The following is an 18,311-nucleotide window of genomic DNA, read 5'->3' as shown; positions in this document are numbered from 1 at the left end:
GCCACTGCAGGCCCCTCCCAGTGCTCTACAAAACTGACACCCTTTTGAAGCTGAGACAGGTTAGGTGGGGCCTTGTCAGTCTCTCAACCAATCCTGCGTAACAGGTCTGCTAGTCTACAGCTTAAATACATTCTACTTTACTTTTAATTTCTGCTTTTCTAAAGCTGGATGGGGCTACCAGTGAGGATCCTGCATGGCTCCTAGGTGGCCTGTTTTCAGCTTCTGCTTGGAAAGCAAACCAGGAAATGTACCAGGGTGCTGTGAAGTTGAGCTGTGTCTTTGCTATAACTGGTTATCATATCCAGCATCAGAGCTTCAGTTGTTTTGCATATGTGAGCTATCCAGACCAGCCTTGATGCCTGCCAGGGATCCAGGGGCAGCCACAGCTTCTCTGGGCAGCCTGTGCTAGGGCCTCCCCACCCTCACAGGGAAGGATTTTTTCCATATCCCTAAGCCAAATCTACCCCCTTTCAGTTTAAAACCCCCCTTGTCCTGTCACTACACACTTAGCTTCATACAAGTGAAGTAACACACCCTGAATGTACAGTGAAGTGTTAGGAAGTCAGTTTTTCACCAAAACTTATAAATGAAAAATACAGGTATCATCATTTTATTAAAAGACAGTCACTGAGAGTTTGTAAAAAAAAAAAAAGAAAAAAAATGAAAAGTCTAACATACATCAAAGCTTCAGGCCCGAAATCGCAACAAATTAAACCAGTATTTCCTACCTCCCCCTCCCTCCCTCCCTCTGCAATATAAACTTCAGTTTGTTTGACTTAAATTGGCTTAATCTTGAAATGTAGTCCAATAAGACTGAACACTAGACACTTAAGATCCTGGACCAGGTAGTAGAACACTCTCAAGCCTTCTGGATCCCTGAAGGAGGAAAAAAAACCAGTTAGGTTTATGTTCTAAGAGAGCAGTTCATAGAACTAACCTATTAAAAAAGTCCCCAGTGCCCATAGGGAGATTTTTCAGAGGTCATCTTAGACATTAATAGATTTGTTTCATCCCACATGGAATGACAAAACATTCTATAGCCCCAGTTTGCAAGTTGTAAGTGTGCATTTTTATCATGAAAGAAAGCGTTTTCTAAATCCAAAGGGATCTTACTACAATATCCCATCTTTTCAGTTTAGGTGAGATACCGAAGTCTTGGTTCTCCCCCAGACACTGGTGTGGACAAGCCAACGACAGCTGAGTTCAGTCTGAGCTGTTCCACAGTAACACTGGCTGCTCAGTGAGTTTGAAAACTCTGCATGTAATGACACAGACTAAAAGCATCTGGTACATTATGTGGGAACACAGAGCGCTTGTGCCCCCAGAAACTCATTCGTGCTTTGAAACAATATAAAATACAAGTACCTAAAAACCAGCAAGTTCCAATGCAGACCATTATGTAAAACTGACAGGAACACAAAAAAGCTGAGTACGTACTTGGATTGATTTACATCAATGAGTGAACCAATTTTCGATGTGGTAAAGGAGATGTGCTCATCACCAATTACTATTTCAAGCTCCTGAAAAAGAAAACATCACAGGAACTCTTTTCAGTTGTCTGTGGAGACAGGACAAGGGGCAATGGCCTGAAGCTGGAGCATAGGAAGTTCCGCACCAACATGGGGAAGAACTTTTACCCAGTGAGGGTGACAGAGCCCAGGGACAGGCTGCCCAGGGGGTGTGGAGTCTCCATCTCTGGAGATATTCCAGACCATCTGGACGCCGACCTGTGCAATATGAGCTGGGGAGCTGCTTTGGCAGGGGGGTTGGACTCAATGGTCTCTGGAGGTCCCTTCCAACCCCTACAATCCTGTGAATCTGTGAAGTCAAACTACCACTTTATGTCATTAGTGTCAGAAATACCGAAGCACCGAAACGATGCCTTTCCATGTTTGTTACAACTGCTGGATGCAGCAGGTCTGTGACCCGTGTTCACTCTCACAGCTAAACTGCAAACTCAGGCTCTAAAGTGGTGTTTATTTCCCTCTTGGCTACAAAAAGTACTGATGTGAAGAGAAAAAAGCTCACTTACGTTCCAATGAGCAACCACGTTAGGCATAAAGCAGCAGTTAGAAAAGCCACTGCGCACCCACCTGCCGCCCAACTCTGTCAGGAGGAGGCCACAGGGCATCGTCTTCTTTTGTGATTTCGCTGTCGTCAATGATTCTCTTCAGCTCCTCCATCACGCTCTTATGCACGTAAGCCTACGAACGGCACCCCAGCGTGAGCACACGGCCCCCGCGGTGCCGCCACAGAGCGCTCCGCTCCGCTCTGCCCCGCCGGCTGCCGGCACAGCGCCGGGCGCGAGGCCCTGCACCGCCGGCCGCCCCTCGCTTACCTCCTTTCGGATCATCACGTCGTTCTTATAGTTGCTGTTGTTGGCGTAGCGCAGCTTCCCTGGCGAGGACAGGGCGGGCGTTAACCCCCCGCCAGGCAGGGACCGCTCCGCCACGGCCCCCGGCCCCGCATCCTCCTGGGAGCGGAGGAGCGGAGGTTCTGCGGGTCCCGCCGCCCTCGCTCGCTCCCTCCGTCCCTCCCGGTCCCGCCCCGCCTCTTACCATCGGGCCGGAACTCGAACTCGAGGAACTCGTGGCCGAACTTGCCCTTGTGCCCCACGTAGTACCGGAGATAGAAATCACTCGCCATGGTCCCGCCGCCGCCACCCCGGCATGCACTGCTGCGGCGCGGGAGAAGTGCGTCACGGCGCGCGGGCGAGGCGGGGCGTGTCTTCAGCTCCGCGCGGCCGGAGCAGTCAGCGGCGGCGGTTGCAGCCGCCCCCTGGCGGACTCTGGGGGTCGCGGTCGTGCCCGTACCGTGAGGCGAGGCCCGGGCTCCCGCTCCCTCTGCGGCCGGAGAGTGGAGGCGCCTGGGCCGAAGCTCAGGCGGTGCGGCCCGGACGTCGCCGAGTCCGTTAGCGACGTAAAGCGGTGCAGGGGAGGGGCCTCACGCGCCCCCCAAGCGCCTTCCCCGGGACAAAGGCTCTGGCCTTCGCCAGGCGGCTCCTCACGCGGTGCCGGGAGCCCGGCCGCTGGCGCGGAGCTGCGTCCTCCGAATGTTTCTTTTCTTAAATGAAAACCAAAACCCCGCCCAAACACCTCGTGGCGGTGGCTGGGTCTCACCGCTGGAACACGGAACGGGGCAGAGTCCGCTCAGAGGTATTGGTCTGTCAGCCAGGGCCCCGCGACCAGACGCTGTAAGCCTTGCCCTGATCTCCTGAGCCTTTCCTGGGCGGGAAGTCAGAGTTACTTGTTGCTAATAAAGGCTTTCACATAGTATTTAGACCTAGTAATAGTAAGAATGAGGTGCTGCTAGCCCTTTGTTAGGAGTCTTGACATCAACATTTAGTGTTAGAATTTGAGGCAGTTTGTGCCTCCCGTGGATGAAGGCAGCAACGCTCCCTGGGCCAGGTTTGGCCCCACACAGCCACTGCATCCCTGGCTCCTTCTTCCTGCTAGTGATGTGTTGAGTAAACCTTGTTACTGGTGGCCTGAAGCCCAAGAATAAGTGGATTGATGGTAATACCTGACCTTTTGCTCTTGGGGGAACTGTTGAGAAAAAGGAGAAAGCCAGAGACATGCCCTTTAGTAAAATACGAAAGGGTAATTTACAAAAAGGGTGTCTCTTGTGCTGATCACTGGGAAGGACCCTGTTTGTTTCATTGAGGATAGTGAATGGTGGCGGACATTTTGCAGTCTGGTAGCATTGAAAATTGATTTTACACTGATGAGCTTAGTCTTTGGCTTGATACTGTGTAAACAATCAAATAAACCTTTTGATCTCAGTTATTTCTTCATGGAGGAATGCCTTAGGTGTCCACATCTGGACATCATTCATACATAAACTGACTAAACCCCCCACTTAGGTCAGATTTGGCTGTAGATTCATTTGCTGTGTGGTAATAGTTCACACTCCTCCTTTGTATAGGTTAGAAAGTTTTTCTTACGTTCTTTTCCCCAGGGAATCGGAGGGTATAGAGGGTCAGTGATAAGTAACCTGGAGAAAAGTGTGTATTAATAAAGATTAAAAACTAAATATGTGCAAGTCAGCTACATGGTGAAGTTGAAGCACTTTTGCTTGAGTTTCATATGGAAGTATTCCTTGCATTTGTATTGGAGTTTGATTGTTCTGTATGATGTGGCATGTGACATGCTATGTTGTACTGTGTTTCCTTTGAGTAAATTTAATCCTCACCTGCAGTTAGAAGTTAATAGAACAACATCTTCAGACTTTGGCCAGACAACATTACAGAAGTGAAGACACATTTTGAGTTTTTTCTATTTCTATGGTTCATTTTGGAGTAGATTCCACAGAAACACATCAGAAGGTGTTAATGAAGCAAGGCAGGAGTTTGGCAAATTGGAATAGCATGAGATTACAGATGTTCACTAAAGAAACTGTAAAAGTTTGGTTTTTTTTTTTAATTTTCAGAAGATATGAAGAGATGTTTAAGTGTGCAAATTTGAAAATAAATGTTGACTCACTTTTCTCCTGACGTTTTATGTTACAATTAAGAATACAGGTAAATCTGGCTGGATTTGACTGGAAGACACATTTGACTTCAGAATCTACATAAGTCTATCTTTTCTGTTCACAGCAGAGATGTTAGGAGGTGAAGTCAAAACTGTAATAGAAAGCTGACCTGCATGAGGAAGTCAGTAAATGCATTTTGCCTGAATTAATGTTGAGTTTACTTCAGTTTAGCTTCTCATGGTTAAGTGACTTTTATCTATGTAAACATAAATAGGGGTGCCATAGTCCCACCAGAGCAGTTATGGTAAGAAAGACTTCAATTTCTGTGAATTTAAAAAAAAGTTAGTACTTAGCCTGCTCTGCCTATTTGTTGTAAGTGAATGCATAAGAAGGGGCTGGGTGTTTTGCAGGAAATATTAGGAGTCCTTTTTCCTGTTGAAAGTAAATTGGAGCTGTAGCCTCTCACAGCATTTGACGATCTAACACTTAAATGTCTTTTTATTCTGTTTCCTCTTCCCGAGTTTTTCCATGTGAAAAAGATCTGATGTGGTTGTGTTGCTTTGTTCTGTTACTGTCTGTCCACTTCTAGCAGTGACAGGAAGTTGATGCTGTTCTTTGCTGTTCTGTCCATCCAGTAAGAAGCACTTTCAGTGCCATTCCATGTATGAGGTGAATCTTTGTTTAAATAGTATTGTCCTCTTCCAGGAGTATTGTCTTGAAACTGATCCCTTAATACAGTTCTAATTCTTTAGCACTAATGAAATGCCAGGTAGCGAAGTTCTCTGATGCAAACAGATGGGAGCTGCCACTAGGAAGCCTTGCCAAACATGGGCATTTGATGAGAGAGTTTTTTGGGGTGAGTTCTGTCTAAAAGACTGGGACAATTCATGCCTGCACTGCTGGACATGGTAGCTTGGGCTGCTGAATCAAAGGTCCCTGTACCTTTTCCATCACGGTAAACCTACCTATTATCCTGTGATCTGTGGCATCTTTCTGGGAAAATTTTGGAGTTTTTCTTCAATCCTCTTACAATTTAACTGGCTATAGATAGTATCCAAAATGTAGTCATTCAAGAAAAGTGTGGTGTTCTGGAATCTCAGAGTTGTTTATGATTAAAATAGGTGGTTTAAAATTACTGATTTTCTGGCCATAGTTTCATGAGTTTGGTAGTAGCTGTATAAATGCCAAAAAGGATTCATTATTTTTCATATCTTTGGGCTTGACTATTCACAGCTCCTTTCTGCATTCTTTATGAATTTCCATTCTACAGAATATCTAAAAGTTGATCTTTGAGTAGAAGAATCCTCCTGATACAGAAATAGGTAACCAGTTGCTTTCTTAATGTTTACAGTTAGTGCAAAGAAATTAGAACATGGCCCTATCAAAGGTAACAGTCATATTTACACCAGGTTGAAGGGTTTTTGGTGGGACTGTTACCCTGTTCATTGTGTGAACTCAGTTGTTTGATCTAAAGGTAATACCAAGTACAAACTTCGTATGCTGCTCAAGTACTGTGTGGTTTGAATTGAAGTTCAGGTTTTGTTTTGTGAGAGAGTGACTTCATTGTCATTGTCTAAATTGTTTTATAAGCCTTTTCAGGAGTATCAGTGCTTAATGCATTGTTCTTTAAATTACTGTGTTAGAAGGAAGATCTAACTCGAATGTGAGTTATCCTGAGAACCTGCATTTTAATTCACCTGGGAGGTGCCAACTGTCTTTGAGTTCTGTATACTAATTCCAACGTCTTTGATGATGAATGCATATTCTGGGTAAGAGAAAAAACTTTCTTGCTCTGTGTGTGTTGTATTTTTGTCTTCTTAAAGTAAATGTCATGTTTGATGGCATTACAATAGGTAGCATGTTGCTACCACCGTGGTGTTGGGATTTTCTTGACACATTTATAATCAAAAGGCATGCTATGCTTGAATGCATTGGCTTAAGGTTGTGTTTGTGAAAGGCAGAAGTGTGTGCATGTACAAACAGTAATTGTTCTGTCTCTGAAGAAAACATCTCTATAAATACACATTTTTAGCATATTTAGATACAATAGAAGGGTATAATATAACAATGTGCATATCAAATCTTGATACTGATACTGGTTTATAAGGGGTTTTGGGGGGTTTTATTGTTGTTTTAGGAAGAATAAAATTTACAAAATTTACAAAATCTTGACTTCTGACCTGTGGGGAGCAGGGATCTGTGGGACTTGGCAAAATGGGAGAAATCAGGCAAGCCCACTCTGAATTATTGTTTTGTTTGTTTTGCTTGATTGGTTGTTTTTTTCACATCAGTGAAATCTGCTAGAAAGATCTAATAGATCAACTTAGATCCCTAATTTTGGGATCCAAAAACTAAACTTAGTTTTAAGGTTGCAAGATCTATGATTGCTTATATTTTCCTGAAAACCTGCTCGTGCCATTGAAATAGTTATTTCTGCTATCTTTTTTCACTTCACTAGAAATGTTGAACACTTCAATGAATTGAGTGCATTTTTTTCCACAGATTCCAAACAAGTCAGGTTTTTTTTCTGATTTTTTTCATGTCCTTAAGTTGTGAAACTAAAATTAAGATAATATAATCTTTGGAAGTTAATTCATTCATAAAATGCTTATTTAAGATGAATTTGATAACATTTAATGCGTTCCCTGGTGTGGATCTTGACTTTGTATGTAGATCCCTGCTATACCTGTGTCTCTTAATCAGTTGCTGGGAAGATAATTGTATTGTAGTTGTGAAGAATGTTAATTTGTATGCCTTTGCATTCTTTGAAAGATAATTAGTATCAAAATACAGCTGAGTCAGCAGTCTGTTGTGGCCGTTAGAGACGAACCTACTGGGGGTTTCTGTGTTAATACTGAGCTATGCATCATAATACACTGTTTAGAAAGGACATCACTTTTGTATCTTGAAACTGTGATATGGATAAGTTTTATCTACTTGGTTAAAAATACAGCTCTGTAAGAAGTAACATCTACTGTTTTGGTGCTGAGTAAAAGGACCTCATTGCTCCCTGAGTTAAGGTTTTTCTCTGCTGTGCTGTGCTGCTGTTGCCAGGTATTGACTGAAGGACATTCTTTGCAAATGCCCACCCTTGCTTACAGAACAGTGCTGGCTGGAGATGAGTAAGGAAACAAAAATGTGGTGTATGGACAGCTGTGTTAGAAGAAAAAAAATCCCAAGCCTAGCATGGACTCATTTAGCAATGAGTGTCTGAAAAGGAGAGAGAATAGTGGAAATTCATATAAAACAGGACTGGAAGGGACTTTCAGAGTTGCCACATTCATCCCTTAGTCCTCAGACAAGATCAGCTCTCCCTCACATGAATCTTTTTGTGAATTTTAATTAAGCTGTTTGATATTGATTGATTCTCTGCTTTTTCTATGGGTAGTTTTTGTGGCAAATGCAAGTTTACTGTGTAATTTACTTTCTCATTTGAAGCACCCATATGAATCTGTTTGGTTCTAACCTGTTTGGGTTGGCAATGCTAGAAGTTGATGTAATAGAACTGCTTGCTGTAAAGAGTAACAGAGGTGTGGTCCAGATGAATCTACCTTGTTTCAGTTTATTTCCTCAAATAATTATTAAAAAATATTATTTAAATTGGGTTTTCTCATTGTAGAACTGAGGCTTCAATGTACACAAACTATTATTTGCTCTTACTTTAAAATAGATACACATTAATTGTCATTTCACAATTTTACAGAGGTATTTCTGAGGGCTAACATGGGTAGGCTTGTCTCCAGTGGTTTCTTATGAGATGCAGAAAGAATCTGGCATATGTTGACTGAAGTTAGTCTTTGTGAGTTGTCCTCCAAGTAGTTGCAAAACATTGGTGCTGCATGGGAAAGATGTATCTTACACAACCACATGTTTCAAGCTCTTTGCTTGGAAATAAGCCACGTGTTGTATTCCATCAGTGTATTTCTGTGGAAGCTGATGTTGTTTAAACAGGGATGCCCAACTGTTTGAAGGTTCCTCAGGTGGCAGGGAGCAAAGGTGTTTAACCTTTAGCCCATGACCTGCCTATACGGGTCGGTTATGTCCACAAATGGGCCGTAGGTCTGTGGAAACAATCAAAGGAGTGTTGAACATTTTACCCCTGTAATTGGAATGCCCAGGTTCTGGCCCATGTCACTTGAAACAATACCTTACTTGTGTCCAACTCCTTAAGAGGATACTTAAGGTCTGAGCTACTAAGCAGCTGTGGGTTGTGTCCATGCAGCCTTGCTTTGTGTTCAGGAAACATCGTGCTAATTTTTTTCTTTGATTTGAAGTGATTTACTGATTCCAGGTTTTGATCAGCTGAAAGAGCCTTTTGACACACAAGCATTTCACAAACTTTACAGAGGTGACAGATGTGGAGCAGTGTGTATAAACCAGAAACTTTTAAATTTTGCCTTTAGAGACATTCTTGTGCTGCTCTGAGTGGGCCTCATGTTTTCTGTTACGCTTTGACATGAAGCTGAGTTTAATTTTATTTCTTTCTCTTTTTCTTTTTCTCTTGTGTTTCTGCATACTTTAGAAATGGTTTTCCATTTCCCTTTTCCTCATGCTTGTCATCTCCTCTAAACAAGTCACGTTCCTCCAACATGTTTGATTCTGCTGTTTGGTTCTTTGCTTTGCCCTTACTCTGTGAAGAAGGAAACTAGTCTAGTAGGTCAGGATATCCAAGTGTAAGGCTTCATTAGCAAAAAGGGGTAGAGACCTCTGGCATGTCCTGTCTTATCACAGAAAACTGCAAGACCTTACCTTGTCCCTTGCATGCATCAGATTTTCCAGTGTCTACAGCCATTTGAAAACTTACATCAAGACAAATACATTGCCTTCCTCATGCATAGATAATTGTACCTTTGAGCAGTCTTTGATCTGCTGGATGCAGTCATACCATCCATTTCCTGTGCAACCCTTGTTTGTAAAACCTTTGTATAATTTTCAGGGATCTCCAGCAAGAAGCAGGCAAACCCTCAACTTTCACGAGAGCCCTAGTAGATAAACTATGTGCAGGTGATGTGCTGAATTCGTTCTGGGTTGCCATGGCAACCTTTTTCTTCTTCATCCAGAAAGAATGCTTTATCAGTAAACGTATCTTTTCACAGCACCCTGTGACTTTTGTTCAGGGGTCTCATAGCTCTTAGAAGCAATAGATAGGAGGGCCCTGGAATTAGCAGTGCTCTTTGTTTCAGCTGTAAGTATACCAGCATTTATTGTATTTATTCCTTCCACCTTCTCTACTGTTTTTGGCAAAAGACTGCCCTTTCCATACTGTGTGTGGGGTATGTATTTTCAGATTCTGGGTTTTGAGCACTATTTTTTTATAGCTAGGAGATACAGTTCTCAGTCCTGCTGTTCTCCTGTCCGGTTTTCCTGATCTCAAAGAGTTCTTGATCATCTTTTCAAAGAGCCTGCTTTGTTGTGCACAACTGCTGTCCTGTCCATGGGAGTCCTCAGATTGGTTCTGCTTCATGACACTGACAATTTTTTTTGGAGATAAAAAAGAAAACAGGAGGATAGAAACCCAAACAGAGACGAAGATGATGATACCGACTGTAATAAACTAATCCCCTTCCAGAGGTGAGGAAGGTATTTCTCTGCATGTGGATCTCACAATAAAGGGATTTGACCCTCTGACAGAAAATTACTCTTTATTTCCAGTCAGTCAGGATTACTGGGACTATAAGTCATCCTCCGTTAAACCACAGGAGTGGTGCATAAGCCAGACCTTGTTGACAACCGTTTAGCAGGGTGGTGGATGGCAGCTTCAAGAACATATTTTTATGTATTTCTACATACACAAGTGCATATGCATATGGGGGGTTTGACATCACATAAAATATCTTGCCCACAGATAACTCTTGGGATTAGAAGGATTGGAAACAATGAAGCACTTCTGTTTTCTATGCTTAAACTTACTTTGCAGTTATGCCAGTCAGCAATATCCATCTGTTGAATTACTTCTTGGACACTGCCCCCTCAAGAGAAAAAATACAGGCAAAGTGATGTTTAAACTCTCGTTACATTAGTTACATAATTATCATTCATTTACGTTTTATTTTGATTTCATTGATTTCTGTTTATACAACCCAATAAATGACCAAAACCTCATCTCATCTTAATTCCACAGAGAAGGATCATTTCAGGGAACAAATTTTGTGCTTCTGATTCTTTGAGAATAGCGTGCAGAATGGTGTCAGTTTTAGGTCAGAGATCTCAGTGTTGGCATTACATGTAATAGCCCACAGACACATCTTACTTTTAATGATCTTCATTGTACAGGCCATGACCTGATAGCTCTGTGCTGAAGGGTGCTGAGGAGGTACAGGGCTCTACCCTAGCCCAAATACCCACTCCTATTTCAGCACCAACTTTTGTGGCTTGCTAGCCAGCCCAACTCTGAGGGAGATGTTACAGACCTCTGGCAGTACCTACAGAGGCTCCGTTGTTGAGGCTGGGGAAGGTGTGCATGTTTTCCTCTGTGGTGGCATAAAACTCTGATTTAGGAAGAACAAAAGAGCTTAAATGCTTGCCCAATCACTTTGCATCCTGCAGTGGAATAAGAAAGGTCAGGCAATAACTTACGTTCAAAAAGAAGACTTCAGTAGAATGGATTTGGTTTATTTAATAGTAAAGAAAAGGTCATGTCTTTTGTTCTTTTATTCTCACATAAATTGATTTTGTAAAGTTGAAGTTGGTTTATCACCACTTGTGTTCTATGGCTTTGTTATTTCAGTACTGGAGAAAAGGTCATCTTCTTGGAGGGTACCTGATATTCCATGGTCCATTAAAACTACATTATTTCTGCTGAAGTTGAAGTTCATTTTTTCTTGCTCTTTTTTTTTTTTTTTTTTTTTTTCTTTCTCTTTTTGTTCCCCCATAATGTCCCCTATCCCAGGTCAGCCTAGCTGGAGCTGGACTTGCAGTCTGGTGTATGAGAGGTGCCTGTTTATGATTCTACCTTTGTTTTATTTGGGTTGTAGTAACTGGACTGTCTTGGCTGTGCTAGCCTGCTCTGCCATTTAGATTAACATAAACTGTGTTCACTGTGCAAGAGTCTGGGGAGATTCTGTAGTATCTTTCCTTAGGGGAGTGAATTGCACAGTCTGTCTCAAAATGAAGGGTCAGTAGAAGACAGTGACCATATTGGTTTTCTTATTGTTTCATTGGCCTCTAACTTCTCCACATGAAGCAGCTCCAAGAGCTGAAAGCCTTTCTAATAACTCAATCTATTTCCTCTTTTTTTTAATAACCCCACAGCCCCCTATTTCTAGATGAGTTCTAACTAAGAAAATAGCAGGGCTTCTCATGTTGTAAGCACTTGGGAGGAAGGAAACAGATTGAGGCTTGCAAGACTCGTAGTGGTTAAACAAAACCAAGCCCAAGAAAGTCAGAACCCCCCAAGCCAAACCCTTTCTCCCTCCTCAGGCCTTCACATTTTCTCTGTATAGTCAGAAAATACTACCTGGAACCACAGAGACACAATAGAAAATAAAACTATATTACTACTGTTACTATAATGATATTTTGTGGGATGATACTTGAGTTCTTATTGAGAAGCTTTTTGCTGTAGCATTTATATACTGTAAGAGGATTTTTTGTTATTGTTTTAGAGGCCTTTTTATTGCTTTTGACATAGAAGGGTAATACTAGTGCCTGTAAAGGTAACAGAAACAGATAAAGACATTAGGCCAATCTTGAGCAGTTTACAAACTGAATAAACAGTAAATCTTTTTTTTTTTATCAGAAAGGTGGCTTTTTCTGTTCTTGATGCAGTGACTACGACTCCAAGTTCTCTTTAGTTTTAAATGTAGTTAAAAGTAGGCAAGATGGTGAAAAAACAACAGTCTAGAGGAAGAGTATTTGCATAATAGGATTGAAGATGACAATTTCTGCAGCTGTTCTTTGCTTCCCTTTCTGGCTTGCTCTGTTCTCCCCCTTCCCTCAGCATATGCACATTTCCACCTGAATTCTTCACAGGTCTGCAGAGAGCTGAGTCTCTGTGATCTGCCGTGCAGACCAAGCCAGGAAAGTAAGGCTGCATAGAGTAATACCAATTACAGTGTTCAGGGTGGGTTCTTTCATTTCATTGTCTCTGTTTCTGGGTAGTTCTCTTTTGAGGAGGTAGGCAATGACATGTTTTTGCAGGACAAAGGAAATGCATACTAGGTTAGGAAAGGAGGATGCAAACTGGCTTAATATGAAAGTAATTGATACCCCTTATGGGAGTCTGCTAGAACAGAAACCTGTTGGAGCCTCTGCTGGAACTGGTCACTTTGCACAGAGAGCTCTGGTGTGGAGCCATGGAAGAAACTGGTCCAGAGGAGCAAAGTGTGTGTATATTGCATAGTCTTCTGCTTGTAACTGTGAATATATTACACACACACCCCACACACTCCCCCCCAGGTAGCATGCCTGATAACTTTTGATCCAGACTGCATGCTGTAAGATCATTAAAGTGCTTCATGAAAGGGAGGATCATTTATTTGAAATCTCTTTGAAAGCCTGTATTTCACCAGGCCTTAACGAAGTATGTTTTGAATTTTTAGTAGAAAGGCCTGTTTTTCATACTCTGGGGTGTTTCAGAGTTTTTAAAGAAAGATTCCTTAAGTGATTCCTTACAGTGATAAAATGCACTTATACCTATTTTGACTTTATCACAACCACTTCCATTTCAGATAAAGTTAAGAATTTTCCTAATGTCTTCTCTGCAGCTACCTTGAACACAATTTTTAGCATTGCTGAAACTTAATGTGGTCCTTGAAAATTAATAGTTCTTTATTTAATGGAGGTGTTATTGTTGTGTACTGAGAATGCTGCCAGTAATCATGGACCGATACCCTTGGGGTTTTTCCTTTTCCTTTTTTTCTTTTCTTTTACAAAATTTCTACATCTTGTGCCAGAAGACCTACAAGACATCCTTTTGTTTCCCCTGAGTGAAAAAAAGTAATACCTAACTAGATGTTTGAAGATCTTAGGCTGAACAGCTTCTTGTTCTTAGAATGATTGACTTGAATATTTCTTTCTTTTCTTTGTTGATCCCCCCTCATGTCCTATTTCATTCACATAGTATAGTGCTTCTAGATGCTTTTGTAACCATCCTCTCTCTGATTCAGTCAGACCCAGCACATGGAGCTGATGCTGCTGAACTGGACAACAAGCTGGTGGCTGGAGAGCATGCTTTGGTCCAACAGATTAAATCATACAATACCTGTGAGCACTAACAGCACGTCAGCTTTAGTACAGCTCAACAACTGTATGTTCAGCATTATTTTCTACTTTGGGCAGAAGCCTGAAATGCTTAGATTTATGTTGCAGCTCATTAATGCATAAATGTGGGTTTAAAGACTGCAGAGGCATAATGGTTGTGCATGTAATAAAGAACCATGTGCATTTTTTGCCAAGTACATCAAAAACTGTAAGGTTAGTGAAGACTTAAGGTTTACAGCTGAGATTTTATTACATGAATTATGGGAAGAATGAGTGTGGAGTAAAGAAGGCAAAGTACAAAGCAGTTGATCTTTGGCTAAGGCAGCGTTTTCTTGCTTGGGCTAAGAAAGAAAATAAAATGAAGATGTTTAAAAATACTGAGTTCTGATGTGAAATTCATAATGTGATTCTTTTACAAAGCATTTTCTTTAAAGCCAGCTCATCACTGACCATTTGTCTGACTTCAATTTTACTCCAGCAGCCTGTGAGATGATTAAAGAGGACCTAAAAAAGACTTACTTCAATATGCTCATCAAATCAGAGGTGTTAGCCAAATGAGTGTCAGTGGGGAAAGGCTTAATTTTAGGGTAGTGGTAGAAAGAAGGCAATCATCTTTGTTCTTCCTGTGTTGTCATAGTAGCGGGAAGTAGTGGCTTGAGAAGTGCCTGTCTTTTTATCAGAAATTACCATGCAGTTCTTTGCACAGTCTTGTTGAATATAGAGAATGCAGCATAATAATTACATGTGAGCACAATTTTCAAACTGCCAAATATTTTACCTTTATACTGAGTACTGGTACTAATGATCAGGTGCCAAAGGCTGACACGAATTCACATAGAAAAAGTTACACTGCAATGGGTTTTTTCTTCTAGTTGTTTGCATCTCTTCTGTTGGCAGCACCTCTGTGTGTGCACTTGGGGGTTAAAATTGTTCTTGTTAGGGGATTATCAAATGTTGTGAATAAGTGTCAGCTGTGGTCATCCCCTCCCCACCTCCTGCCCAGCTGCCCTTGAGCTTCTCTCTGATTGCTGCTGGTCTTAGGTCACTCACATTTCATGCTCTTTCCTCAGCAGATCCTTTGATCCTCTCTGAAAGAAAATGTGGTTTACACTTTCATAATAATTTAGGTGGTTTTTATTTCCTTTCTTTGGTGGAGGAGATACATGAGGCTTGCTGCAGGGATGGGGTAAGTAGACAAACTTGACATTGCATAAGATATTGGTGTCAACCAGCAAAATTGCTCCTTGATTGAGAAAGGATAGTTTACTGGGGTCATGGCTTCTCTGTAGCCCAAAAGAGCAAGGGAGAGAATCTTCTTCAACAGACCAGGGAAAACCACACTGCTAAGTCTCTCTTGAAAAGACAGTAGCTAGCACTGTATGAGTGTAATCTGGTACTTTATTTGATATTCACTAGAGCTGGTGACATAAATATTCTGATAGCCCTGTATGTTGATTTTTCTGAAAGGAGATGGTGTTAATAAAATAATATGTGGCTGTAGATGCCTGATCTGCAGGAGTAGCTGCAGGTTCCTCCTCTTTGGCCTATTCTTGTTACAAAGGAAGAACATAGCCTAAAAGGAAGAGGTTAAATCAAAGCTCAGTGTGTTCTGTAGCCTTGTGGCATTAATAGCTATTGGCACTACAAACTGTGTTGTCTTCGTTATAGGATTTTTGGCTTGAACTGACACTGAAACTAAAAGACTCTGTGTACCTGCAGATTAGAAGGTGCTGGTCCAGTGGTTAAGAGTAAACAGAGTCTTTTGTAGCCTGCTGTGCAGGTAGCACAAAGAGGTCCCCCAGGACAGAGGGAGAACTGTGTATCAAATAAAGATAGATACTAATGTGTGTTTGGTTTTGGCTAAGAAGTGAGTGGGTGTTTGACACATTGCTGTTTGTACTCCCTTCTAGAAAGCTCCAGTTGGTTCCCTCTGCTTCTTGGTGTGTGTATAGACTACATTTACATACCATGCAATGCTTGGCACTTAAAAAATAATGGTTAATGTTGAGGTTGTTAACTCTTGATGACATACACTCTTGGTATAGCCTACTAGCACTTTTATGGTGTAGGTACCTGGGACTGTCCTGGTATGGTACTTCAAACAATATGTTCTTAAGAAAAATGTTTGTTCATTCATTCTTATAAAACAGAAGCATTTTTTCCTGAACAATTAGTCCCATACACCTTGTTGCTATGGGAAACCATGACTGTAGCTAATGCCTGGAACAGTGTAGCTGGAAGTCTGGAGTAGTGTACTGCAAACAAATGCAGCATCATCACTAGATGCTTCTGTCACAGCACCTCAGTTTATCTAGGTCTGCAGATGGGCCCATGTCTTGTCTTTTGGTGTGTGTAAATCAGGCTTGGGATCCATCGCTGTCTCTGTATTTTTATTGCTTACAGTCTGACTCTAGGCCAGTGATCATGCTTTGTATTTCATACCTCCTTTAGTTTAATTGTTTTGGTGCCCTAGTACTGAAGTTATATGAGCTTCTGTAAACATAACTGAAGGAAAAACCAAAATGTTCAGTGTTTGGTAGTTATCCATGTACATTGTAACACTTGAGACCTCACTGTTCGTTTGTAGTTATCTTCTGGGCAGAGAGTGATAGTTAAGGCAAAGAAACAATCATCGTAACTGTCCTTTGGGCCAAAGGTTTGTCCCTGAGGCAGCAAGACACAACGTAATTTTAATGATTGGAGTCCATATTGATGGTTCTTATAGGTAGTTCTTAATTCGCCAACAGAAAAAGGAACAAAGGGCAATGCGGTTTGGAGAGTTCATGCTTCACCACACTGGGATGCAGCTCACATCTACTCAACCCCAGAAGGGCAAAAGGATTTGAAATTTGCCCTTTCCTACAATAAGACCAGCGCTCATAAATGACAGTCTGTCAAGGCATCTCATACGGTTGAGAGAACAAACTTATTCTCAGAATGAACTTATCCTGCTAGCTGAACTGTTTAAAATCTCTTGTTCTTACAGTGCTTGTATTTATGGTACAGTAATACAGATCTTGGAAGCTCATGTTTATCTGTCAGTTTTGGAAATGAAAATGATTTTCTACAGTTCAGTGAAATCTCTGCTGTGCACCCCACCATGTTTTGTAAAGTCGAGATTGCACAGACTGCCAGTGACTGTCTTTTTGCACTCCCCTTAGTAAACAAATGTTCTTTCCCCATTTTGTGCTGTTCCCCTTTGCTCTGTTAAGATCCTAATATTTATTATAAAGAGGCATGTGAACAACAAACTGTTTTGAAAATATTAACGATTTCTTTTTTTTTTAATTTGTTTGTTAAACACAGTCAGTTTTAGTGCCTGAGCATCTCTTCATCTGTCTCTTTGGGTGGTGAGACTTCAGTTATGAAGACTGCTGCTATTTCATAAATCAGTTTTGCAGTTTCACAGGACAGTCTTAAAGGAAGAGCAGAAGTTCAGCATCAGAGCTGGAGTTTCTGTCTCCTTCTTCTCATAGGGGTACCATGAGCAGTACTGTGTGATCACAGTAACTCCACTGAATCTTGCCTTTTAAACAAGGGAGATTAGATAGTTATTGGAGAATAGGACAACAGGAGTCAGCTGAGAGGAACGGAAAGGCAGGCACAGGTGTAGAATTGCTACTCTGACCTTAATAGCAGCCTAGAGATAAGACTTTTGCTCAGGTGTTGCCCGAAAGAGGTAAACTGCAGGGGTTTTCCTTCTGCATTTACCAAGGACTAAACGAAGGAAAGGTGTGTAACTCTCTGGTATGGCTCCACATGGAACCAGCGCTGCCTTTGAGGTCCATGAACTTTGTTCATACACCAATATGTCTGTTCAGCTTCAGTTATTTTATTTTCTTTTTAAAAAATAAAATTCCACAGTCTGTGATAAATATGGCACTGATGAGAAAGAAAAAGTGTGTAAGAGAAATTACTCATCTGATCATCAGGACTGTCATGTTGGATCAGACTAATTCCAGTCACCCCATGACCTATCTGATAGCAGCTGGGAAAATAATCGCACCCTGGTGCTTTCTCTGTATGTGGTTTTAGACACAGGTATTGTTGTCCCCTCTGTTGTGTCTTTCAAGTCAAAGCTTTGAAAACTGTGCAGTCTTCCTCGGTTATCCCTGCTGGCTGCCTCAGTGTCTTTTCTTGCTGCATTAGGCCTTTTTTAAGATGGTGGTATCAAGGTTGTATGCAGAATTAAAAACACAGAGTCTCCATGAATTTCCTCTACAGCAACAGGTTCTCTAAACCACACCTGCTCTTTTGCAGACTTCCAGCCTCTGCTGTATTTGACTTACTTCTTTATGATGTTCAGTGCCAGTGATGCTTTCAGCATCAGAGTAATATGAAGCCTGTTTGTGAGGTGAGGCTTTTAAAGGTGGTGTGCATTTCACATACTGATAATTTAATGTAATTTTTCCAATAATTTTGTATCAGTTTTTCATTACTATCAGAAGTCTTCTGACGACAGGAATGTTCTGATAGACTGTCGTCAAAGTGGAGCCCTAAAGATCGCTTTCACCTTTATCTGGTAAAATTTGATGCTGTGAGACTTGTGTCTTGGTGGGGAGCCTGTGCTTCTTTACAATGGCTTCGTGAAATTAGGGGACTGATTTGCTGTCAAGCAAACACAGGGTGAGGAAATGATG

At 41.6% G+C, this 18,311-nt stretch overlaps 1 protein-coding gene across 1 annotated transcript; it reads right to left on the bottom strand.

Annotated features, from left to right (window-relative positions):
* Positions 1 to 421: 421 nt before the first annotated feature.
* MAGOH (mago homolog, exon junction complex subunit) lies at positions 422 to 2,733 on the bottom strand. Its single transcript, XM_084266443.1, has 5 exons — positions 2,559 to 2,733; positions 2,339 to 2,397; positions 2,094 to 2,204; positions 1,438 to 1,520; positions 422 to 876 (listed from the first exon to the last, which is right to left on the bottom strand). The coding sequence occupies exons 1-5, from the start codon at positions 2,644 to 2,646 to the stop codon at positions 777 to 779; spliced, it is 441 nt and encodes a 146-aa protein (XP_084122569.1). The 5' UTR covers positions 2,647 to 2,733; the 3' UTR covers positions 422 to 776.
* Positions 2,734 to 18,311: the final 15,578 nt, after the last annotated feature.

Source organism: Gallinula chloropus (assembly GCF_964237585.1).
Source record: "Gallinula chloropus genome assembly, chromosome: 6".
NCBI lineage: Eukaryota > Metazoa > Chordata > Aves > Gruiformes > Rallidae > Gallinula > Gallinula chloropus.
The sequence above is the reverse complement of the archived record's forward strand: the minus strand, read 5'-3'. Positions and strand labels throughout refer to the sequence as shown.